The sequence below is a fragment of the Pleurodeles waltl genome, chromosome 1_2 (genome assembly GCF_031143425.1).
Source record: "Pleurodeles waltl isolate 20211129_DDA chromosome 1_2, aPleWal1.hap1.20221129, whole genome shotgun sequence".
Classification (NCBI taxonomy): Eukaryota; Metazoa; Chordata; class Amphibia; order Caudata; family Salamandridae; genus Pleurodeles; species Pleurodeles waltl.
The window spans coordinates 1,326,019,805-1,326,045,288 of NC_090437.1; the positions used below are offsets into that span (position 1 = coordinate 1,326,019,805).

At 45.5% G+C, this 25,484-nt stretch overlaps 1 protein-coding gene across 1 annotated transcript in view; it reads right to left on the bottom strand.

Annotated features, from left to right (window-relative positions):
* The window catches only part of LOC138251534 (uncharacterized), a 68,586-nt gene that overhangs the window by 7,254 nt on the left and 35,848 nt on the right, over nucleotides 1–25,484 (bottom strand). The window contains exons 2-3 of the mRNA XM_069205657.1: nucleotides 7,148–7,236; nucleotides 4,997–5,503 (exon numbers count right to left, since the gene is read on the bottom strand). Coding sequence (XP_069061758.1) covers nucleotides 4,997–5,503; nucleotides 7,148–7,236 — 596 coding nt within the window. The remainder of the gene's footprint in view (nucleotides 1–4,996; nucleotides 5,504–7,147; nucleotides 7,237–25,484) is intronic.

Below are 25,484 nucleotides of genomic sequence, written 5' to 3' on the forward strand. Positions count from 1 at the left end.
ATGAAATGTATACATGATGTGTGGTTACTTGTGATACAAGATGAAATGTATACATGATGTGTGGTTACCTTGTGATGTATGATGAAATGTACACATGATGTGTGGTTACCTTGTGATGCAAGATGAAATACATACATGATGTGTGGTTACCTTGTAATGAAAGATAACTTGTAAATATGCTGATGGTGTACCTTGTGATACAAGATGAAATGTATACATGATGTGTGGTTACTTGTGATACAAGATGAAATGTATACATGATGTGTGGTTACCTTGTGATGCAAGATGAAATGTATACATGATGTGTGGTTACATTGTGATGAAAGATTAAATGTCAACTTGCTGTGTGGTTTCTTTGTGATGAAAGCTAAAATTGTGAACTTGCTGTGTAGTGACCTTGTGATGCATGATGAAATGTATACATCATGTGTGGTTACCTTGTGATGTATGATGAAATGTACACATGATGTGTGGTTATCGTGTGATGCAAGATGAAATGTATACATGACGTGTGGTTACTTGTGATACAAGATGAAATGTATACATGATGTGTGCTTACCTTGTGATGTATGATGAAATGTATACATGATGTGTGGTTACCTTGTGATACAAGATGAAATGTATACATGATGTGTGGTTACCTTGTGATGTATGATGAAATGTACACATGATGTGTGGTTACCTTGTGATGCAAGATGAAATATATACATGATGTGTGGTTACCTTGTGATGAAAGATAACTTGTAAATATGCTGATGGTGTACCTTGTGATACAAGATGAAATGTATACATGATGTGTGGTTACTTGTGATACAAGATGAGATGTATACATGATGTGTGGTTACCTTGTGATGCAAGATGAAATGTATACATGATGTGTGGTTACATTGTGATGAAAGATTAAATGTCAACTTGCTGTGTGGTTTCTTTGTGATGAAAGCTAAAATTGTGAACTTGCTGTGTAGTGACCTTGTGATGCATGATGAAATGTATACATGATGTGTGGTTACCTTGTGAAGCAAGATGAAATGTATACATGATGTGTGGTTACCTTGTGATGAAAGATAACTTGTAAATATGCTGACGGTGTACCTTGTGATACAAGATGAAATGTATACATGATGTGTGGTTACTTGTGATACAAGATGAAATGTATACATGATGTGTGGTTACCTTGTGATGTATGATGAAATGTACACATGATGTGTGGTTACCTTGTGATGCAAGATGAAATGTATACATGATGTGTGGTTACCTTGTGATGTATGATGAAATGTATACATGATGTGTGGTTACCTTGTGATACAAGATGAAATGTATACATGATGTGTGGTTACCTTGTGATGTATGATGAAATGTACACATGATGTGTGGTTACCTTGTGATGCAAGATGAAATATATACATGATGTGTGGTTACCTTGTGATGAAAGATAACTTGTAAATATGCTGATGGTGTACCTTGTGATACAAGATGAAATGTATACATGATGTGTGGTTACTTGTGATACAAGATGAGATGTATACATGATGTGTGGTTACCTTGTGATGCAAGATGAAATGTATACATGATGTGTGGTTACATTGTGATGAAAGATTAAATGTCAACTTGCTGTGTGGTTTCTTTGTGATGAAAGCTAAAATTGTGAACTTGCTGTGTAGTGACCTTGTGATGCATGATGAAATGTATACATGATGTGTGGTTACCTTGTGAAGCAAGATGAAATGTATACATGATGTGTGGTTACCTTGTGATGAAAGATAACTTGTAAATATGCTGACGGTGTACCTTGTGATACAAGATGAAATGTATACATGATGTGTGGTTACTTGTGATACAAGATGAAATGTATACATGATGTGTGGTTACCTTGTGATGTATGATGAAATGTACACATGATGTGTGGTTACCTTGTGATGCAAGATGAAATATATACATGATGTGTGGTTACCTTGTGATGAAAGATAACTTGTAAATATGCTGATGGTGTACCTTGTGATACAAGATGAAATGTATACATGATGTGTGGTTACTTGTGATACAAGATGAGATGTATACATGATGTGTGGTTACCTTGTGATGCAAGATGAAATGTATACATGATGTGTGGTTACATTGTGATGAAAGATTAAATGTCAACTTGCTGTGTGGTTTCTTTGTGATGAAAGCTAAAATTGTGAACTTGCTGTGTAGTGACCTTGTGATGCATGATGAAATGTATACATGATGTGTGGTTACCTTGTGAAGCAAGATGAAATGTATACATGATGTGTGGTTACCTTGTGATGAAAGATAACTTGTAAATATGCTGACGGTGTACCTTGTGATACAAGATGAAATGTATACATGATGTGTGGTTACTTGTGATACAAGATGAAATGTATACATGATGTGTGGTTACCTTGTGATGTATGATGAAATGTACACATGATGTGTGGTTACCTTGTGATGCAAGATGAAATACATACATGATGTGTGGTTACCTTGTAATGAAAGATAACTTGTAAATATGCTGATGGTGTACCTTGTGATACAAGATGAAATGTATACATGATGTGTGGTTACTTGTGATACAAGATGAAATGTATACATGATGTGTGGTTACCTTGTGAAATGTATATATGATGTGTGGTTACCTTGTGGTGCAAAATGAAATGTATACATGATGTGTGGTTACCTTGTGATGCAAGTTGAAATGTATACATGATGTGTGGTTACTTGTGATACAAGATGAAATGTATACATGATGTGTGGTTACCTTGTGATGAAAGATGAAATGTATACATGATGTGTGGTTACCTTGTAATGAAAGATGAAATGTAAACTTGCTGTGTGGTTTCTTTGTGATGAAAGCTAAAATTGTGAACTTGCTGTGTAGTGACCTTGTGATGAAAGATAAAATGTAAACTCACTGTTTGGACACCTTGTGATAAAAGATGTAATGTAATGTTGCTGTTTGGTTACCTTCCGAAACAAAATGTAATGCAAACTTGCTCTGTGGTTACCTTGTGATGAAAGATGTAATGTAATCTTGCTGTCAGGTTACCTTGTGATGAAAGATTGAATTAAAACTTGTCTTGTTACCATGTGATACAAGATTCAATGTAAACTTGCTGTGTGGTTACCTTGTGATAAAGATGTAATATAATCTTGCTGGGAGGTTATCTTGTGATAGAAAATTAAATGTAAACTTGCTGTGTCGTTAGCTTGTGATAGAAGATTAAATGTAAACTTGCTGTGTGATTACCTTGTAATGAAAGATGACTTGTAAATATGCTGAGTGTGTACCTTGTGATACAAGATGAAATATAAACTTGCTCTGTTTTTACCTTGTGATAGAAGATGAAATGCACACATGCTAAGGAGTTATTTTGTGATGAAAGATTAAATGAAAACTTGGTGTGTGGTTACCTTGTGGTGAAAGGTGTAATGTATGCATGCTATAGGGTTACCTTGTGATGAAAGATGTAATACAAACTTGTTGTGAGGATAAATGTAAACTTGCTTGGTGGTTACTTTGTGATGCAAGATGACATATACATACACTGTGTAGGTGCATTGTCATGCATGATGAAATGTAACCTTTGTATAAACTGTAATACAGTTACTGTGTGATATTATATGAAATGTAAACTCTGGTCAGTATTAAGTGCTGTTGGGCTCCTTCTGAGCAATATGACGTGTTAGCTCTGCCAGTATTAGGTGTCGTAGGTTTACTCTGTGATGTAATATGAAGTCTAAACTCTGGCAGTGCTGTAGAGTACCTTCCCATGCAGTATGCAGAGCGAACTATGGCAATATTAAGTGCTGCACGGTTGAAATATTATATAATATGAATTGTAAACTATGGCTGGATTAAGTTTAGTAGGATAGTTTCTCATGCAAATCGAAGTAAAAACTCTGGCAGCATTGTGTGTTGTCAAGGACCCGTATAAAGTGCTTTGGGGTTACCACATGATTGAATATGAAGTGCTCATAGGTGCTTTGGGTTAAGGTCTGACACAATATACATGGTCATTATGGATGGATGTGGGAGCAATAAATACTATGTGAATGCAATTTGAACTCTTAAAGATATCATTGACCCTGAAATAAGAACCCATTTAAGCATCTCAGTGTGGATCAATTTTATGGCGAGGTGACTCATGATACCAATGGCATGTTCATGTTGTAGGAATGAGCCAACATAACACGACTTGAACTAAGGCCATATGACAACACGTATTCAAGACATCATTTACAGTGGGGATTCCTTACCAGACACATTGGTTATTGGCCAATGTTCGGCCCCCTTAGGAGACACTTCGTGCCAAAGCACACTATGGGGGTCATTCCGACCCTGGCGGTAAAACCAGCCAGGGCCGTGAATGACGGAAAGCACCGGCAACAGGCTGGCGGTGTTTTCCAGCCCATTCTGACCGCGGCGGTAAAGCCGCGGTCAGAAAAGGGGATCCGGCGGTTTCCCACCGGATTACCCCTGGCTGGGCTGAACCTCCATGGCGGCGCTGCTTGCAGCGCCGCCATGGAGATTCCGACCCCCTTCCCGCCAGCCTGTTTCTGGCATGGGCAGTGCAGGGGCCCCCTAACAGGGCCCCAGCATGATTTTCACTGTCTGCATAGCAGACAGTGAAAATCGCGACGGGTGCAACTGCACCCGTCGCACCCCTGCAACACCGCCGGCTCCATTCGGAGCCGGCTTCTGTGTTGCAGGGTCTTTCCCGCTGGGCCGGCGGGCGCTCCCTTGGCAGGCGCCCGCCGACCCAGCGGGAAAGTCAGAATGGCCTCCGCGGTCTTTTGACCGCGGGGCGGCCATTTGGCGGTTCCCGCCAGGCGGGCGGCGACCACCGCCCGCCCGGGTCAGAATGACCCCCTATATTCCTGTGTGGATCTAAGCCATGTCAATCATTAGGTAGAAGTGTTAAGATCTCCACTGATGGGCCTACCATGTTACTTCATTGAAATCTACAGATACCTGTTTGGAAGGAGGTACACTTACCTACAACCTTGCTGGTGGAAGCAAAGATACCTTTGCCCTTATCTCTGTCAGCTTCTAGGGCAGCTTTCTCTTTTTTCATCTTTTCCAGATCCGCCTTTGAATACTCCAGGTTCTGCTTCCCTCTTTGCAGCTCAATGCGGCTCCTGTTCCTCAGGTCCCTCAGAATGTCCAGCTCAGTACTCGTCCCATTGACCTGCAGCTGCAGGGCATGCTGCTGCTCCGCTAGCCTTCGGAGTTCCGTCATGAGTGTGGCGCGTTGGGCTCGCAGCTCAGTCTCTTTGTTGAGGGCCATCCCCTCTGCCTTCCGAAGGTTGGTGTGGGCCTCACCTATGTGAGACTGAATCCTCCTGTATATCCTACCAGTGATGTTAGCGCTGAGCAGGCTCTCTGCCAGATTCTCTAGGGCACCGACGCCTGTTAAGAAGGTCTCCCGAACCATCCCTCTGAAGCTTCTGCTTTCCACAGTCACAGGAGCCAGTGTTGGGTCACAAAAACACACAAAGGTTCCTAGAACAAAAAACAAGCAAGTCACTCCAAGACAACCGAGGCAGGAACCACATCCAACTAAAGACCAGGAAGTGGAAATATAAGGGGGGAGGTTACAAACCGGGAATCCTGGACACAAACTTCTCAAACTTCAGGGCTAATACCATCATCAGTATTTGACCCCTCAATGTGTGAAAGAGAGGTCACAAACGTCTTCTCTTTCTCACTTTGTTCATTTTCTCTCACATTTCTGAGTTCCTATTTCTAATAAGGAGGAGTTCATATTTGTTTGAAGGCCCTGTTCTTACCCAGCTGTTGCTTGGGATTACCAAGGTGGTCCCCTAACACCAAGGAAATGCATAATGCCTCCATCTGAGCTGGGAGTCCTAAGGTAAGGTGTGGAAGCTTTCATCTGCCACAGATTGTGGAGTATTCAAGCCCAGTGGTGCAGAGCTCTGACCCACTTTTCACAGAATAATACTTCATTTGTCGCACAGTGCCACAATAAGTGCACATTGTAATGCGGCTATGGAAAACAAATGGGCTATTTTGATGCAGGTGTGGCACCCCATCTGAACAGAGTAGATTAGTTATAGTGTTTATGTGCCAACCTGCAGTGTTAAGAGTTGTGGCATATATTCTGGAGCTGTGGCAAGATATTTAAGGACAGATCCGTCAACACAACGCCACATTACGCCATAATTATGGCTAGTTTTGATGCAGTTGTGCATTATTCTGACAAAGAAGGAGAACGTTCTGCAGAACTGGCTCAATATTTCACAATAATTTGGTGATAGACCTTTCTGGCAAATACATACTTCTTGCTACACAAATTATTTCTTGTTGTTAGTAGTGTCTTACTGCAGACTCACATGTGACTCACTCATGACCTTCGATAAGTAAGAGATCTTTACTCATGGACACATGTCAGAAAATGTGTTTTCTGTCAGGATGAATGTATCACTCCTGGAAAATCATGGGTAGGTCACTCTTAGGCCTGGAGAAAGCACCCTCACTGACAGAAAGTTATTTGTAAATTTTGGAATAATTCATATCTCAGAGGGGAGTAAGACATAAGTAGTGATGGAAAATCTTGATGAATCGGGCCACTAGGGTGTCAAAAAGAGAGATGCAGGTGGTCCTGAAACATCTTCACACAGTAACAGGACATTCCCTCCAACTCTACCTTGTATGATGGCTACAGGCCCAACACAAGATGTATAAGTCTACCAGGTTTTAGCTTATGTAGGCACAGTGTATAAACTAGAGTGGATGTTTCTGACATGGTAATATTTTGATGAAATTCTGAGACAATAACTGAAAACTGTGGTACAGATCCCTACTACTTTGGCTAATTCTGGCACACAGATAACAGATGAAATTCCCCTTTAATGGAAAAATTATATTACGGAAAACTCTCTGTACATTGTTCTAGGAGGATGGACTCTTGTGAAATGTAAAATACTCCTCAATAACGCAGATCATATGGTTACTTTCTAATTAATCAAGAAATAAATATACACATTATTGTTAGTACTAGGATCTTAATACTGAATCCGCTGACATCAAATCCTGTTGAGGAGTACGTTCCTAAAAATTGATTCATCTAGATTTGGTCTTTCAATGGGTCTCCGGATGAAGGACCTTGCATTCACAGATTCTCACCTGCGATGATGAGGACTGCGAAGGAGCGGAGCATCATTGGATTCATGACAAATCTCAGGGTCCAACAGATCACAGATTTCTGCAGAAAACTGAAAGAAAATTACCATCACAATCAAGATCAGCATAAAACTTATATTGTTTATCATGGCTAACTTCCATTTTAAAATGTTGTCACAGTTTATGAATCTCACATGAACCTCCCATGTGGGATTCTCACTCCCCATGCCCCCTCAGTGGATTAGAGCCATGCACGTGGACTCCCTGAGAGGGAACTGCTCAAAAACATTGAGGCCCATATTTATACTTTTTGACACAAAACTGCGCCAACGCAGTTTTGCGTCAAAAAAATTAGCGCAGGCTAACGCCATTTTGAAGCGCCATGCGGGCGCCCTATTTATTGAATGACGTTAGCCGGCGTTAGCCGCCAGCGCTGTCTGGTGTGCATTAAAAAAAAACACGTACACCAGGCAGCGCCGGCGTAGGGGGAAAATGGCGTATGGGCGTCCAGAAATGGTGCAAGTCAGGCTGAGGCAAAAAAATCGCCTCATCCCGATTTGCGCCATTTTTTTTTCACTCCCAACCCCCATTGAAATGACTCCTGTCTTAGCAAAGACAGGAGTCATGCCCCCTTGCCCAATGGCCATGCCCAGGGGACTTCTGTCCCCTGGGCATGGTCATTGGGCATAGTGGCATGCAGGGAGGCACAAATCAGGCCCCCCTATGCCACAATTTTTTTTTTAAAAAAATACTTACCTGAACTTACCTTAATGTCCCTGGGGTGGGTCCCTCCATCCTTGGGTGTCCTCCTGGGGTGGGCAAGGGTGGCAGGGGGTGTCCCTGGGGGCAGGGGAGGGCACCTCTGGGCTCATTCTGAGCCCACAGGTCCCTTAACGCCTGCCCTGACCCAGGTGTTAAAATCCGGCGCTAAAGCAGGTTTTTTAGACCCGCCCACTCCCGGGCGTGATTTTTGCCTGGGAGTATAAATCCCAAGCACATGCCTCGGAGTCGATTTTTTAGACGGGAACGCCTACCTTGCATATCATTTACGCAAGGAAGGTGTTCACGCCAAAAAATGACGCTAACTCCATGAACTTTGGCGCTAGACGCGTCTAACGCCAAAGTATAAATATGGAGTTAGTTTTGCGTCAAATTTGCGTCGAAAAAAACGACGCAAATTCGGAGCAAACGGAGTCTAAATATGCCCCTGAGTTTACTATGCAAGACAGGGAAGCAGGACTGGCTGTGCCTCTTGCTTTGAGAAGGATCATTCCACACTGGAGGTGGGCAAGTTCAAGGGTGCACAAGGAAATGAGCCTCCAGGGCCGCTACCCTCATGGAAGAATGTTTGCCCCCTCCACCCACAATCTCAGGCTGCTAGAGAGATGAGTCCAGCTTTTCCAGATCCCTAGTCCTGCAGACAAATACTTCCAGAGCTCAGCAGGAAATGAAAGAATGTTCACGTAGGCGCATATCGATGAGTCCCTTGCGCAGTTGTTGCATCACTTTTTGTGACACAATGGTGGTGCAAACCTTGAACTCATATCTATGAGGCAACGCAAAGCCACTGTGCAGGGCTTTGTAAGGCTTTATAGATATGAAGTAAGGAAAGGGAGCGCAAATCGCTCAGTTGCATTACTCTGTGCCAGGGAAGCATTCCATGGATGTTGTGATGGTGCTTCCAGGCAACACCCATGGATTTTGAAGCACCCCAGATTTCCTAGAGCTTGTAAACCCTGGGAATGCTCCAAAACCATACACCTCCCCTGGGGAGGTGCAAAGAAGAGAAACATCTTTATTAAAAAGCCTCCCAGGAATGCTTTTTTGAACAAAAACAATCCTGCCTACAATGCAGACACCATTGTACTATGGTGCAAGAATGCCTGTGTCGGTGCTAGGCAGCTAAAACAGCACCAGCACAGGGGGAAACTACGGGGGGAAAGTACAGGAATGTGCCAATTGCCATCGATACCACACATTCCTGCCATTTCCATTTGATGCATGGCAGCTCAGCAGGGTGATTTGCTGCGCTGCCCTGTGCCAAAATCCCATAAATATGGGCCTTGAAACATTGGTGCTTGATACACTTTGCTGGAGCCTGGAGCGAGAAGAGGGACAAAGGAGACTATATTTACAAGTGCTACTGGCGCTCCACTTTTCATGATGTTCTGGTTATGGTGTGCACTGCGCCATATTTACAATCCGGCATTAAACCACTTTTTGTGGCTTAACACCACCTTCTAAATACGTCCTCTTCACATGCAGCACGTTGTGTGGAAGGGGCGTGCAATGGGTGTTGCTATGGGCATTCCACAGCAACACCCATTGCCTTTTGACGCTGCCCCAGATTTAAGAGATTTTATAAGTTTGAGGCAGTGACAAAATGTAACACCACCCCAGGGGTGGTGTTAGCATGGCGCAACAAGGAGAAATGCGCCTCGTTTTTTAACCTTTCTCTGCGTCCCTTCCTGCACAAAAACAATTTCCCCCACAACGTAGCCATCCTTGCACCATGGCCCAAGGGTGGCTGCATTGGCTCCCGGCAGCTAATTTAGTCCCAGCGCACGGGGAAACACATGGGTGCACTATATTCTTGTTATACTGTGCATCTCTGCATTTCTAAAGTGATGCAGGGGTGCCAATTTTAGCACAGCACCACTGTGGCACTTTCTTGTAAATCTGACCCAAAGCCCCCAAGCCATAGCATTTGACAGTTGAGTGTGTTTGCCACTCCCAGGTAACTACGGGCTGATGTTGTGCCCAAGGAAGGCTTAGAAGACACAGGAGGTGTGCAGGCTGGGGAAAGATTCCCAATGTGCCATCATTTTTGACACGCTACTGCTATTATTATTTCACTGATAACCTTGACAAACTTAAAACACTGTTTGTAGAGTTATACTTTATGTGGTACTTTTTCACAGGTGAGGTTAATAGCTGCCAACCGGGCCCATTTCAAGTGGGGCACTTTTAGCAAATCCTGGCTGATAAGCAAACAGAACTTTGCATACTCATAATTTTGAGCTATCATTCCAGTGATACATGCAAAACTATGTGTCCCAGAATGCTGTATGCTTCTGGGAGAAAAAGCCAGAGCAGGCTCACATGGCATGGAGATACTTGGCTGCAATGGGTGCTCATAAAGTCTCCCAGAGTGTTACCAAATATATTAAGGTAAACATATTTTAGTTAATTCAAATGAGTGTTGGGTAAAGTGTGCCAGGTAAACATCTGCAATTGAAAGCAACTAAAGCTGGCTACAACTAATTAATGAGGCAAAACCAGGGCCCATATTTAAGAGGGCCTATCACCATTCCAATGCTACGTTAGCGTAATTGTTTTACGTTAATGTGGAGTTGGAAGGACAAAAACACTGCACCATATTTGCAAAGTGTCACAATGCATGCATTGCGCCACTTTGAAACCCCTTGTGCCATATTATACCTGCGTCAGGCATAATGTATGCAAGGGGGGGTTGGTCCCCTGTTAGGGGGGCCGAAAAAATTGCACAAAAAAACTTTTTTCCAGGATTTTTAACACCTGCTCAGAGCAATGATTAAAAGAAAGCTTCCATTGTATTCAATGGGCCTCTGGGCGCCTTACAGGATTTGCGTCAACATTTTTGAAGGTAGTCCTGCAAAGTACCGAACTAGCTCTAAAGATTTTGACTCTAGTGGTGGCGTTAGGGGGGAGCTAAGGGGTGCAAGAAAAGTGGCGCTCTACTGGGTGAAATGCCACTTTCTATAAATCTGCCCCGGGTGTCTACATGCAACTGAGCTGCCTGTTTGTGCACCAGTGCTTGGATATGAGCACCAGCGCTATATCTTAGTAGGCATGGCGCAGTCCTGCTCTCTGCCTCTCCCATACTGCAGCACATAAAATTGCTGCACTCTGTTTTGTGAAATATTAATAAAGATGCCCCTTTATTCTCAAAGTCAGAGCAGTCATAATAGATTATTGCAGCTCCCTTTATCTCCCATCATGTGACATCCGGGAGCTGCAGAAAGTGGTCCCTTGTTTGCTCAGCTTTTGCATGGGTGCTTGCATATCGACCAGGGAAGCTTCAGTGAGCTATGTTAGACCAGTGCAACCTTTAGTAAACAAACGCCCTGGTTGGCAGGAAGCATCCAGAAATACAAGCGTTTTCCAAATGTCGGAAGTGTCTGCACCGGTTCAGGCCCTGATGCCAACACCAGTAGGTAGGTGGATGTTTACATAAACCATTTTTTTCAACTCCTAGGCATAAACGTCCACATTTCTCCCACTGACTTCAAGTTACCTCGAACGCGCTTGTGAACAATAAACTGTGCTGAACATGCCGTCTACTCTATCTGCCATATTCCACCTATTAGTCCCAAATTACCTGTGACGGTCTTCTGCAGGGCAAGAATTTCACCAAAGTTGCCCATTTGCATATGGAGGCGAGTGCTTCTGGGTAGCAGCTCACTCCCAAAAGATGCATCCTAGGTCGGCTTAACCTTCAACCCAGAGATGCCTTGAAAAATAGATGCACAGTATCTATGTACCCACGAGGTTCCATGGTATATTAAAAGATATTAAAGTTTTGAACTTTGATCTGCAGTAGCACAGAGTCAATATCAAGGTATCAATAGCAAAAAGGATCCTTGAACCTCCCTCCCGCACTGTAGCCCATTACCTCCAGACTGGCGCTGTCGCAGCAAGCGTTGCGTCACCTTCTGTGCTGCCTCCACCTCAGTGTGTGGCAGTGAGAGGGAACCAGAGGGTTTATGGAGGTAGGAATGCAAATAAGGTAACGTGTCAGGAGGAAGAAGCAGCCTACTGGCAAACACCCTCTCACCTGGGCCACTCCTCCCGGTGAACCAGCCAATAGTCCCTGGCCAGAGATTTGCATTCCTTCTTCTGCTGACACTTCCTCGCCCCCCTGTTTGGATGCCTTCATTCCATTAACCTTCACACTTCACAACCCCCTCCGCTGGTCCTTCAAAAACGGGCTCCCCTCAAAGGACCCCCACTGGCCTTCAGTAACTACCTCCCCTCACAACACCTCCACTGGCCTTCAAAAACTACCTCCCCTCAGAACACCTCCACAAGCTTTCCGAAACTACCTCCACTCACAACACCTCCACTGGCCTTCAAAAACTACCCCCCCCTCACAACACCTCCACTGGCCTTCAAAAACTACCTCCCCTCACAACACCTCCACTGGCCTTCAGAAACTACCTCCCCTCACAACACCTCCACTGGCCTTCAAAAACGACCTCCCCTCAGAACACCTCCACAAGTTTTCCAAAGCCACCTCCCCTCACAACACCTCCACTGGCCTTCAAAAACTACCTCTCCTCACAACACCCCTACCTCCCCTCACAACACCTCCACTAGCCTTCCAAAACTACCTCCCCTCACAACACCTGCACTGGCCTTCAAAAACTACCTCCCCTCACAACACCTCCACTGGCCTTCAAAAACTACCTCTCCTCACAACACCTCTACCTCCCCTCACAACACCTCCACTAGCCTTCCAAAACTACCTCCCCTCACAACACCTCCACTGGCCTTCAAAAACTACCTCCCCTCACAACACCTCCAATGGCCTCCAAAAAAAACTACCTCCCCTCACAGCACCTCCACTGGCCTTCAAAAACTACCTCCCCTCACAACACCTCCATTGGCCTCCAAAAAAAACTACCTCCCCTCATAGCACCTCTACTGGCCTTCAAAAACTACCTCCCCTCACAGCACCTCCACTGGCCTTCAAAAACTACCTCCCCTCACAGCACCTCCACTGGCCTTCAAAAACTACCTCCCCTCACAACACATCCATTGGCCTTTAAAAAATTACCTCCCCTCACAGCACCTCTACTGGCCTTCAAAAACTATATCCCCTCACAACACATCCACTGGTCTTCAAAAACTACCTCTCCTCAGAACACCTCCACAAGCTTTCCAAAACGACTTCCCCTCACATCACCTCCACTGGCCTTCAAAAACGACCTCCCCTCACAACACCTCCACTGGCCTTCAAAAATTACCTCCCCTCACAACACCTTTACCTCCCCTCACAACACCTCCACTGGCCTTCCAAAACTACCCCCCACCCCTCACAACACCTCCACTGGCCTTTAAAAACTACCTCCCCTCACAACACCTCCACTGGCCTTCAAAAACTACCTCCCCTCACAACACCTCCACTGGCCTTCAAAAATTACCTCCCCTCACAACACCTCTACCTCCCCTCACAACACCTCCACTGGCCTTCCAAAACTACCCCCCCCTCACAACACCTCCACTGGCCTTTAAAAACTACCTCCCCTCACAACACCTTCACTGGCCTTTAAAAACTACCTCCCCTCACAACACCTCCACTGGCCTTCAAAAATTACCTCCCCTCACAACACCTCTAACTCCCCTCACAACACCTCCACTGGCCTTCCAAAACTACCCCCCCCCTCATAACACCTCCACTGGCCTTTAAAAACTACCTCCCCTCACAACACCTCCACTGGCCTTTAAAAACTACCTCCCCTCACAACACCTCCACTGGCCTTCAAAAATTACCTCCCCTCACAACACCTCTACCTCCCCTCACAACACCTCCACTGGCCTTCCAAAACTACCCCCCCCCCCCTCACAACACCTCCACTGGCCTTCAAAAACGACCTCCCCTCACAACTCCTTCCTCTGACCATTCAAAAACTCCCCCTCACACTTAACAACGCCTTCTGCAGGCCTCTCAACAACTACATTCCTCAGAACTCATTCCTCTGACCCTTCAAAAACGATGTCCCTTCACTCCACACAGCTCCTTGTGCTGGACCTCACAGGCTACCGGTGTTTTCTACTCTGTGGAGTGTGGACCAAGTACCCCTTACTGTTGCCTTTTTTTATCCACCAAACCTGTGCTACTTTTATATTTGGATTTCAGCTCGATTGTCAAGTGGACGTACACTTGGGAGCAGAAGCTACTATTCAAGCGTGATCGTCTGTTTTTGTTGACTTTCTGCACCTTTTTTGGTGCAAACATGCTTTACATGAGCACTGCTTACTTTTTTTAGGGCCACTTAATGAGCCCGTGATTTATACCCCCTTTCCCTCACATTCACTGCATTCCCTATCTCAGCTGCCTCCCCAGGACCCCGGTTACCTCCCCCATGGCTGCTCCCACATCCCGTCTGCATTTATATATAGAGTCCCCCCCCCCCCCGCGTTTTGATCTGGCAAATTCCCTTCTGGCTACCACCCTCCTTCCTGGTGTCCCCACCCTCTCCCCTCATACCCTTTTATCCATTCCAGGACTTTAAGTTTTATTTAATTCATTTTTGGGGCACTTTTATGCCCTTCTGTGGCTCGAACTCAATCCAAAGGTATTGGAGTGCTCTACGTGTCTTAAAATGTTTTAAAAAGTGCTACGACACGGCCAGCATTGACCGCGTCACAGCGCTTTTTTAAACCTTAAACCACATGCCCTGCTGTGTAACATGTTCTTAAGTATGAATGTGATGCTGTGTAATGTAACTGGTGCGCAATTAAATGCAATTAAAGCACTCCAATACCTTCGGATTGAGTTTGCGCTATATTCAAGCGACCCAAAATTAATTAAATCAAAAACATGCTACAGATCTATGTAACATGTTTTTAAACACAATATAACAGGAGATTGGTGGACATGCATGCATAAAAGGCACTGTGAAGACATTGGTGATCCGCTCTGGCGGGGTGAACTAGGTGTGACAATGAGTTTTAAAACGTGTTTATGAACAAGACAGTCTCCTACAGATGTTCCCCACGAAAAGGGTCTTCATCGGTGTTTCCCGCATTTCTTAAGACAACCTTTTCTCTGCAGTTCTGAAGAACAGGCCTGTCCCGCTGACTGTTGAGCGCTGACCCTCAGGACTGAACGCCATGATTTACTTTTGCACCTTGACCCATGTGACTTACACTCAAATTTCCCCAATAAATTCAAATCCCCATTATTCTGCAACGTTTCTCAGATGGCTTTTCAATACTCTAAACCAGTGGTTCCCAACCTGTACCCTGGAGACCCCTGGGGGGTCTGCGAAGCCTCCTGAGGGGGGTCCGTGACTGCTTAGAACATTCATATTAAGAGACTAATAAAGTGTACACAAATCAAGTGGCTAAATGTACAATTGAAGTTTTAAAACATACTGTAAATGTCAAGGAATTTAAAATTGAAGGCTAAAAATGAAATTAGTATTGTCGGATTGATTCGTGGGAGAAGCGCAGGTGCGTCAAACAGAATATAGTATGGACAATGTGTGGCTTCAATTGAATTTAGTAAAGCTCCAGTCGTCCAATTAAAATGTTTATTTTTTTATATTTATATTTGTTTGTAAATTAAGTAAAGTTTGTTATCATTTGTGTATGTGTTCGATGGAACGCTTGTTTCTGTATTATCTGTGTGTAATTTTGTGGTTCAAATCATCTACAATGTTTAGGCTGGGGTCCCCGGCTTCCAGTAATAATTGAGTGGGGATCCCCAAGTTCCAGTAATGATAACGTGGGGGTCCACAGAAGTCAAAAGGTCGAGAGCCAACTATTTATATAACATCTTTACTTGCAAACTGGGTTTTCTTGTCCAAACCATATCTCCCAGTTCCACTTTGATATGTAGTACACCAGATTTCCCGCCATGATCCATTTTATTCTTTTCAGGGTTCACATGCGCCCTCTCAGCAACAGCACTACAATCACACCATTAATTCTGAGCAGTCATAATGTGTTCCCATTTAGAATACATCCAGGCTTGGCGCCTGTCCACCCCTTAACACAAAAACATTCCGGGCCCACTGTGTCATAGTTCTATTGGTCCAAGCCATGGTTCCAAGTGCTTCAGGGACATCCAGGTTAGATGCCACTGTCCACTCAACTCATTATTTCAAAGTGTGATTTCCCTGTCGTTCAACCATTAGCTTGTGAGTGATTAAACGCGGAACGTGTATTTTGAATAGTGGGAGCCAAAATGAGAAATGTAGTTCCTTCGCAGCGCGATTTTGCTGGCCAGTAGCCAAGCTCTTTGCATGACATTGAACCTGTTACATGGAGAATTGCACTTTTGTCTAAACATTTGACTGAGAGCAAACTTCCGTTTCCTTTTGTATCTCTCCTTCGCGCTTATGGCAGCCGTCGGCTCGCTTATGTGAAACTGTTCATTTTGAGTTTATGTGGCAAGGAAATTCCGGTTAGCAGTTTACAACGCTAATAGCTCTAATTCGAGCTAACGAGAGACCCATTGCATTGCAAATGCTTGTTTTACCAGCTGCACAGCAGTGGAGCTTTGTGCAACACGGCTTAAAGTATAGAAAAAGCACTATGACGCAGTCAATACTGACCATGTCTTAGCGCTTCTTTTTTATGTTACACTGAAGCTAAACTGCTTTGCAATATGTAAAAAAACATTGGCAAAGCCAATAGCTTTCGCATAGACGAAACCTATTGGCTTTGCCAATGCTTGTTTTAACCGATCCCCTGGGACCCCTGCAAGCTCCCCCCAAGGGCCCAACCACCTCTGGATCGAGCTCTCGCCCTGCTCTGCCGGCTCACCCGGCAGCACCGCCCTCGTGTGATCCTCGGCACCAGGGTGTGTTTATTGTCGCCGAGGCATCTGGAGCACGAGTGATTTGCATAGAAGAGTTTAATTGGAACTTCACTCGGAAATGGTTTCGGGAAGCCAGTCAGTCTGATAAGGGGGAGCTGATTGGACACGTGGCGGTACAGAGCTGTGTGCAGCTGCTTGTGTTACTTCCCCCGCCTTTACACTACACTCTCACAAGTGCTTTATTTACGCATGCATGCAGCCTGATGCAGCCAGAATCACACGCGTTGTCGGGATGAAAATGTGGAATCCCTCTCGTGCCAACCGGGCCACAAGTCAGCCATGCTTTGGTACCGTAACCTCCCGACCTTGACCCCCTGACTCGCACCGGGGTGAAACGCTTCTGCAGTTAAAGAGAGAGTGTTTCTAAACTTAGAAGCGGCTTTTTTCTGCATGTTTGTTGCATGATTAACTTGCCAACTATTTCCTCGTCTTTTCCGACGGTTGTTGTCAGGCCAACATCCGACTAGGTATTTGTTCGATGGTGGGGTCCACACTCCCTTTTAAGCTACCTCCCTGGTTGGAGCGTTAACCACACAATATCTAGAATGAGTAGAGGGGACACAGGTGCGAATGCAGCAGTCTCTGAAACATTCCCGGACAGTTCTGGAAAGTTCTGAGAAGTAGGTATGGGAGTAGTAAACAATAAAACAGGGGAACAACGATCAGCGGGGTGGGGGCAGTGCTTAATTTGTAAAAAAAAAAAAAAACGTGCCCGTGCTCAAAGCTCTCTTCTAAAACACGCGGCTGCTGAAATAAAATGTGTGAGCAGGGCATACTGAGGCAACGTAATCCCGAAGCCCTCTCGGGCCTCATTAATCCATTTACAGCCACTCCCTGCCCCTTCAGCTCACTCTTCGAGCGTCCTGTTTTTCCCCTTTCTGGCGCTTTTCAGTTTTTCTCTTCCCCTGTCTTGCATGTAAGTGTCTTTTGCTCGCAGTAAATGCTTGAAGCAAAAAAATAAGCACCGGCCCTCAAAAATAAGTGCCGGTGCTCCGCACCGGAAACAGCAAGCACAAATTAAGCACTGGGTGGGGGGCACTAAAGGCACAGAAGAGACCACTACATCACCGCACCGAGAGGCAGCTATCAAGATGATAAGTTTAAAACACGTGCTTCGAAACGTTCATGCCTAAGGCTTAGAACAATGGCACTTGTGAAATCAGAGGCGTCAGTTGCCCTGCCCACTAGTATGTTGCCCACATTTTTATTAGAAATGGAGGAAGATGATCGTTTTTTAATTCATACACAACTTTTTTCTACAGCACACTTCCAGAGTTCATGCATTTTAAAGTACTCTCATATGTGATAATCAGTGCTTTAAATGGTCCGGTACTGTCCGGTACTGAGTACCGGCACTTTTTTATTTTAAGAGGGAGAGTACCGGCACATCTCAAGAAAAACGTAATACTTTTAATTGGAGAGTACCGGCACTTCTCGGAAACAAGCAGGTACTCTGTCACAGAGTACCTGCACTTTCATTTTTCCATTTCAAGCACTGGTGATAATGAAAAAAAGGGGGAGTGGTGACGTTATATATTTGCCAAGGATCACACAGTTTGTCCAAACAGGGAAGCCAGATGGGCCCTAGTGACCTAGGAAGAGGTGTATGATGCGCTGTCATGGCAGAGGACAAGGAGCGGATTGGGCCCCTCTCTTCACTTTCTCCACATCAGTGTGCCAAAAGCACAGCTTTACCAGGGCCGGGTCCTGCCAGGACTCACTTGCAGCAGTAATTCAAAATTGTCTTTGAAATTGGTCTCTATTGGGTCGTACATATATATGCTTTACAGACAAACCATAACATTGCATTCCCCGTTTGCGTTTTATTTTATATTCGTCTTTTATTACCTACAAGTATTTCTATTTCTCAGTAGTGTTTCTGCAGTTTTTCTTTCAACATATGCTGTGATCCAAGGCACCTCTCGCCATCTGGGTGGGTTCTGGTTGTGGGCGAGGGCTCATGACGGAGCAAGACCGAGAGCTGAAGTGAGAGCCCGAGCCTGTCGGTCTTGTGAACTTCTCACAGTGACTGTCAGCGAGGTAAAAATGCATCCAGACCTCATGCACATGCAATCCTTGGCCTCTTTCCGTAGTGCACGGAATGACGGTCAAAGGAGGAGAAGACAAGAGAGACAAGACGGTGTTAAGAGGAAAATGACGACGTGTGAGATATACAGATGATTTCAGAAAGATGTGGGAAGATAAAAGGGGGAAGCGAGTCACAGGCCAGGAGATGGCAGGGGAAGGTGGCGTGTGGGGGAGCAGAAGTGATTGAGACACTCTGAGGAGTACCCCCTCTTCCACAGATCAAGCAATGCTTGACTCAGCCTCACAGTGTCAGAGCTGCAACATTTTAAATTCTAGTTATTTACAACAAAATCCTTATTGTTACTTATTTGTTTCATCCTGGTAAAAAACATCTGCAAAGCCAATAGGTCTGGCTTGTTTTTTTAAGTGTATCTCTATAGCTGTGTTACACGTTGGGATACTATAACATATAACTCGCAGAGGGGCACCCGAATACTGGCCAGGTGGCATGCTTTGTGAAGCAGAGGATGTTAGCTTCCTACATCTTTAATTACCTAGGCCATGCCTAGTGGAAAGGATTCCTACTCACACTTCTTTAGCAATGTCCCTCTTAAAGACTCCCCTCTATTTTCACCCCTCTTAAGGCACTGGCCACCAAAGGATGATGGCCACAGTCACATGATCTACACACAGTATTGGGCCTTCATGCCCCCCTTAGGCTTTATGTGTGTGCTTCGACACTTTGAACACACTGCTTCAACAATTGGAATAGACTCTTTAGTTATGCTTTACCCACTGCAGAATCGATTTTCCTCAATTTAAATCTGTGAGTGCATATGGGAAGTATCAGACTAAGGGGCAGAGTTATGGAAAGTGTTGCTGCACCGAGTGCAGCGCCACTTCCCTGTGCCCCTTAGCACCCCCCTAACGCCACCATGAGTGTGCCGTATTTAAAATACTGCACACCATGGCGCAGGGTAGGGGGCAATAGCGTAATTGCTCATGATGCAATTGGCGCTACTCCTGCAGAGTACATAGGGTCCCATGCTAAAGTATGGAAGCCCCCTTTTAACGCCTGCTCAAGAGCAGGTTTTAAAAGTGCCGTAAAAAATGGTGCAAGAAAATCTCATAGATTTCCTTCTGCTATTTTTGTGACTCCCCTAATGGGGGAATGCCCCCTTTGCATATGCCTGGCGCATTATACGGCATGGGGATTTCAGCCTCGTAGGGCCACATTAATGTAAAAAATATTTACGTTAATGTGGCACAAGGTGGCAGTAGGGCATTATAAATATGCCCCTTACGGTCTGCTCTCTAGGTAATTTATGCGGCGCTGTGAGATCCTAACAAAATCCAGGTTTGTTGGCTTTTACCAGATTCAAGTTGGACCTTCAGAGCCCCCGCCACAGCATCATCTACTTCCCAGAGGCCTGGACAGTCACCCATCCGTCTCTGCAGGATGGCAGTGGGTCACAGAGCCAGTGCTTAGGGTTGTCCCACTTTACTGACAGGTCACTAGCATCCCAAAGATGAGTTTTTATAGCGCTTCATGTTGCGTCATTCTGAAGCGCTGTAAATAATAAATGTTCTTATAAATTGGCCACATGGTAAACACATTTGCTGAAGTCACAGTTGAATCTGTGACCTTAGAATCTTAGCTTATTGGGGTATGACTCCTACCTACACAAATGACAACTCTCAGTAACTTTGCAGTATCACAATTCTTGATGAGATTCAATAACAGTGCTTCCCCATCACAAATAGATGTACATTCCCTTCAGTCACTAGCCCCTTTTTACAGCTTATCACCTGCACGAGGGAAGCAGCTCCAAATGCTGGAGCATCAAGGTCATGTACACACATCCATTCACATATGTATCCATCTGGGCGCACACAGTCCTATTCATACGTACACACATCCACATACACACCACAAGCATACAAATACACGTATACACAAAGTGACCTTTAATCCACCCATACACACAAATTATCCATCAAACATCCTTGCACAAATACTCATCAATCCACAGACATTTTTCTTTGACATGTAATCTCCATCCACATTGTCCATTCATCTACACATCCATCTGTCCACACAAATTCATAATTCACTAAAATATAAATCCAGCTTCCCACTTATCCAACTGTCCACCAACTGGGACCACCATCCACAGGGGCGTGGTCAACCAACCAAGATGGCAGATGCTTAGCTCTGAGGCTCCTGGACTGGGGCCCCACAATCTATGGCAATAAACCCTCTGCATTGGGCCCTGAATTTGCGGCACAGAGGACCCCCGATAACCAACAAACCCTGGCCTGCAAACAGCTTGCCGCAGGCGGCCTGGTACACTGATTCTGGCTACCCCCCGGCAGCGAGATGAACATGGCGTTGGTGCTGCATGCGTCCCTGGGAGGAGTAGTTGGCTGGGCGCTGGATCAGCAAGAGCACTCTGGCGGTGCAATCGCTTGTGACACTTAGAGGCAGTCCCCCCACTGGGACTTTCAAATCCCCCTCTACAACTGCGGTGAGAAGTGGCATAGGCAGGCCTACATGCATAGACCCCACCGGGCTACACGTGGCTGCAGCCCGAAAGGACGTTGCCACTCCTGTGAACCCGAAGTGGCCTTGTCGGTGCTTACACCACCCATTATCAGAGGTGAGATGGGTACTTGTCCTGGCCCGGAACCATGGATAATTCCTGTGGTGTCGGCGAGTGGGCCTCGTCAGCGTGCTTTGCCCTGGGACGATCTGAAACATGGGCTGACCCTGGGCAATGATGAACCACCCCTAGTGTACAGGCAATGGTAACCACTCTAGAAAGGCAGTGTGTGCTGCCCCGCAGTAGACTGAACCCCACATGACTCAAGTGGCCCCCCTACCAGCTACATCCATAGCCGCCCATCTCTGGATAGATTGCGGCAGCTCTAGAGCATGCGGAGGTACCCTTAAGGTACATCCTTAATTGGCATGAAGCAGCAGCGACATTGCTAGGTACTGAACACGTATCCCATACATTGCCGGCAACATTGGAGGGACTGAACCTCCTGTACTGACTGCACCAACACCCCCAGCAAGCAGAGTTTGCCTCTAAAGTGACCCACTGTAGTGCATTTGTGTTAACCACAGACAGAGACAGCGGCAGCCTGTTGGCATTCCATAATGCTCAGGATGGGCACCCATTACAGGTATTGTGCACCAAATTCACTGCATTAACATGATAAACCTTTAACCAGGAGGTGGACTCTCCTTTCCTTGCTGCGCACAGTACCTGGGTTTGGAATCTCTCGCTGAAGCGAGGACACAATACTGACCTATCAGTCGGCTGTATTATGGACCTGGAGCACAGCCCCGATTCAGACTCTTGTTTAGCCACTCATCATCGGTCTCTCACTCCAGGACAGGGTAATTTTCACTACTACTGGTGACTCTACCTACTCAGAGCCTGGGAACCCTCTGGGACTACCTGCGGCCCCACCCAGTAGTGGGGAGATGAAGAGATGGTTACATTTCCCCCCTGTGTGTTGAGACCAAGAACCAATCACGAGAACCATTGGTGACACCAGAAACCTGATAGGCCACATACCCCCTCTCGCTCCCAGTCCACCTCCTAGGAGTGCTGTTCAACTAAAAAAACAGATGTGCCCCTACCTTAATGGCACTTCACATGAATAAACTGGATGTTATTCTCCAGGAATTAGCCTTCTCAAAGAAGACCAATGGAAATTGGCTGATAGCGTCAAAACAAATGAACTGACACTCCACCCTATCCCAGTGGCAACAGGAACACTCCGCATAAATTACCCACTTACGCCAACCGTAGAGCATCTCCAAGAATGTGCTGATGATGCGGAAGAAAGGACCTTAAGAAGAAATGTCTGGGTTGCGGGTGGCCCAGGCGGCTGGAGGGTCCCCACACCACATAGTTTATAGATGACTGGCTCTGAACGGTGTTGGCCCTAAAGGGCCAGTCTGAACTGTTCACAGTTGAGAGAGCCCACCAACTCCTATGAGGAAGCTTATACCAGGAGCACTGCTGCGACCCATAGTGGCCAGGATTCTTAACTGTAAGAACTGGGATACACTACTAGGGGCTGCACGTGAGAAGTCAGCCATACTCATAGGAAATGCAAGGAGCTCTTTGTGTCTGGACTATGCACTTGCTGTCCAACGTGAACATTCCTACTTTCAGGAAGTCAGAAAGCACCTGCCCACAGCTGGTCTCAGGTATGGACTGCCGTTCACTGCTAAATTCAAGGTGATTCAGAATCAATGAACCACCTTTTTCAAGACTCCAGAAATGGCATGAGAATAGCTGGCACAGCTCTTCCTAGATTCCCAGAGGTGGAGACCACCGAGACCCATGACGTCCAAGACCCAGCAAAATTCTCGATGACAGCGACAAGGGACATCCAGCAGTGACAGCTCGAGGATGGCTCTCTCCCCACAACAGGCCCTGGAGGGTCACCTAGAGGCAATTCACTCGGTGACCACTCTGAGAGCCAACCAAACTGTAAGTCAGTTCCAGCTCATCACAGGGCAGGGCATCAGATTCACACCCCATTGGCAGCATGGCACTGTTCCCTTCAATCACCCCGCAGATGCCACATGAACCGATGGGTTGACAGTCGTGAGTCATGTATGGACTAATGTCTTCTTTTTCAGGTTAATGTCTGTGGCCCTTATGTGCAGGACCAGTCCCTACCACACATAAACTGAACTGTGTTGATAACTGGGATACACAAAATATGATCTTCTGATTCTGTTTTCAGATATGGCCCTGATGCATAGATTATTCATTAGCCCTGTCAATGATGTATATGTTTTTACTTGTATATAATACTGGGGCCCCGGCTATGGATGACCAACAATGTTGACAAAACTCTACTATGTATTTGCAAAATATCCAAATGGTTTGGAACCACATGTCCCTTAAGCCAAGGCACATGTTTTTCAATGGTTGATATGTTTTCATTTGTTGTATTGTTAAGTCGAATGACAACACATCATTGGACTGAGTATTGAATAAATGTACTTCATTGTTTAATACAGTCACCTAAAATTTGTATTGGGGGCCTCTGCAGTATGTGTTATGAGAACTGCCATAAATCAAGGGGAAGGGGCTTCATTATCGCAGAGATGACCACGGTGTTAACTGCTTATAACATCATCACTTGGAAAGTGTGGGGCCTGGGCTCTCTGTGTAAGAGACTTATGGTACTGGCACAACTGCATTGGTGCAGTGCACACAACTCATTCTTACAAGAAACCCATCTTACAGCTCAGGAGGCCCAAAAGCTACCTAAGAAAAGGAGAGGTCAACTCTTTCATACCTCCTATTCCACTTTTGCCCACAAGGCTGCAATACGGTTTTGGGCTGGTGTCCCTTTTGCAGTACTGGATACTAGGATTGGTACACAGGGTCGCTATGTACTGCTGAATTAGATGGAGCACTGATTGTGCTTGGGTGCATATGTGCCCTAAACACGAGACAAGACAGCTTTCTGTCTCATGTGTCATCAGTGTTGGTTGATTGGACTTTATGTCCACGGTTGTTGGGTGGGGATTTCAATGCAGACCCTAGATCAGTGACATCCCTGCCACGGTGCAACAGGCTAAAGCATTGAGACAACGGATGGAGGGTTGGCGTCTCTTGGATGTATGGCGAAACCAAAATATAGCGATAAGGGAATACTCATTTTATTCTCACCCCATACATTCCCACCTTGATAGATTTATCTGTCCCTGCCACCTTCAATCTAGCATTACACATGCCACACACTTAGGGAAGACAATATCTGATCCTAATCCACTAGAAATAATGTTATCACTACCAACCCAATCCCCACCTGGCATCTCTCGCCGGCGCTATTAGACGATGCAGTTTTTAGCGAAACACTTGCCACCACCATGATTTTCTCTGAAATGCAGATAGGGCCTCTGCACCTCTTGAGGAGTGGGAATCCTTCAAGGTGGTGGGCAGAGGAACATCTGTTAACAGGGTGGTGGGTGCTAGGAGGGGAGTTAATCAAGTGCTCACACAAACAGATGCCAGTTTGGGCCCACTGCAGCAGGAGGTGACCAAGAATGCCGGAGCTGCTGATGAGTTAGAGGAGGCCGAATCCCCCTATGCTGAACTCCTTGAACGCTCCGCATGAACGATTACAGGGCATATACACAGAGAACACATACTGAACTTGATACATCAGGTGCACTCTTAGCTTGTTTACTCACCCAGACCCATTATTCACACCTATTCTGTCCATCAATACACCAAACAGGGAACAATTGAGACACAATACAAATCAATGAGGCCTTCTGAGACTTCTATACCATGTTACACCCCTCCCAGTCACCCCCTGAGGATATATCTTCATTTCTGTGCCAGGCGACATTACAGAAAGTGTCTGAGAAGGATCGTGAGGGTCCCATTTCAGCAGCTGCGATACGTGGGGCTATCAAAGAACTCTCTCGGAATAAAAGCCTGGGCTTGGACGGGTTCACAATAGAATTTTACTCCAAATTGCCTCACGATTGGAACCACAGCTAGAAAAACTACAAATTCCTTCCTGAAAAAGGGCCAGCTTCTACCAAAGAGGCGTTAGTGATCTCACTGCTAAAACCCATAAAATCACCCACAGAGTTGCCCTCGTATAGACCTCTATTAAACACTTAGGGCCTCATTATGACCCTGGCGGCCAGGGGTACACTGGCGGTAA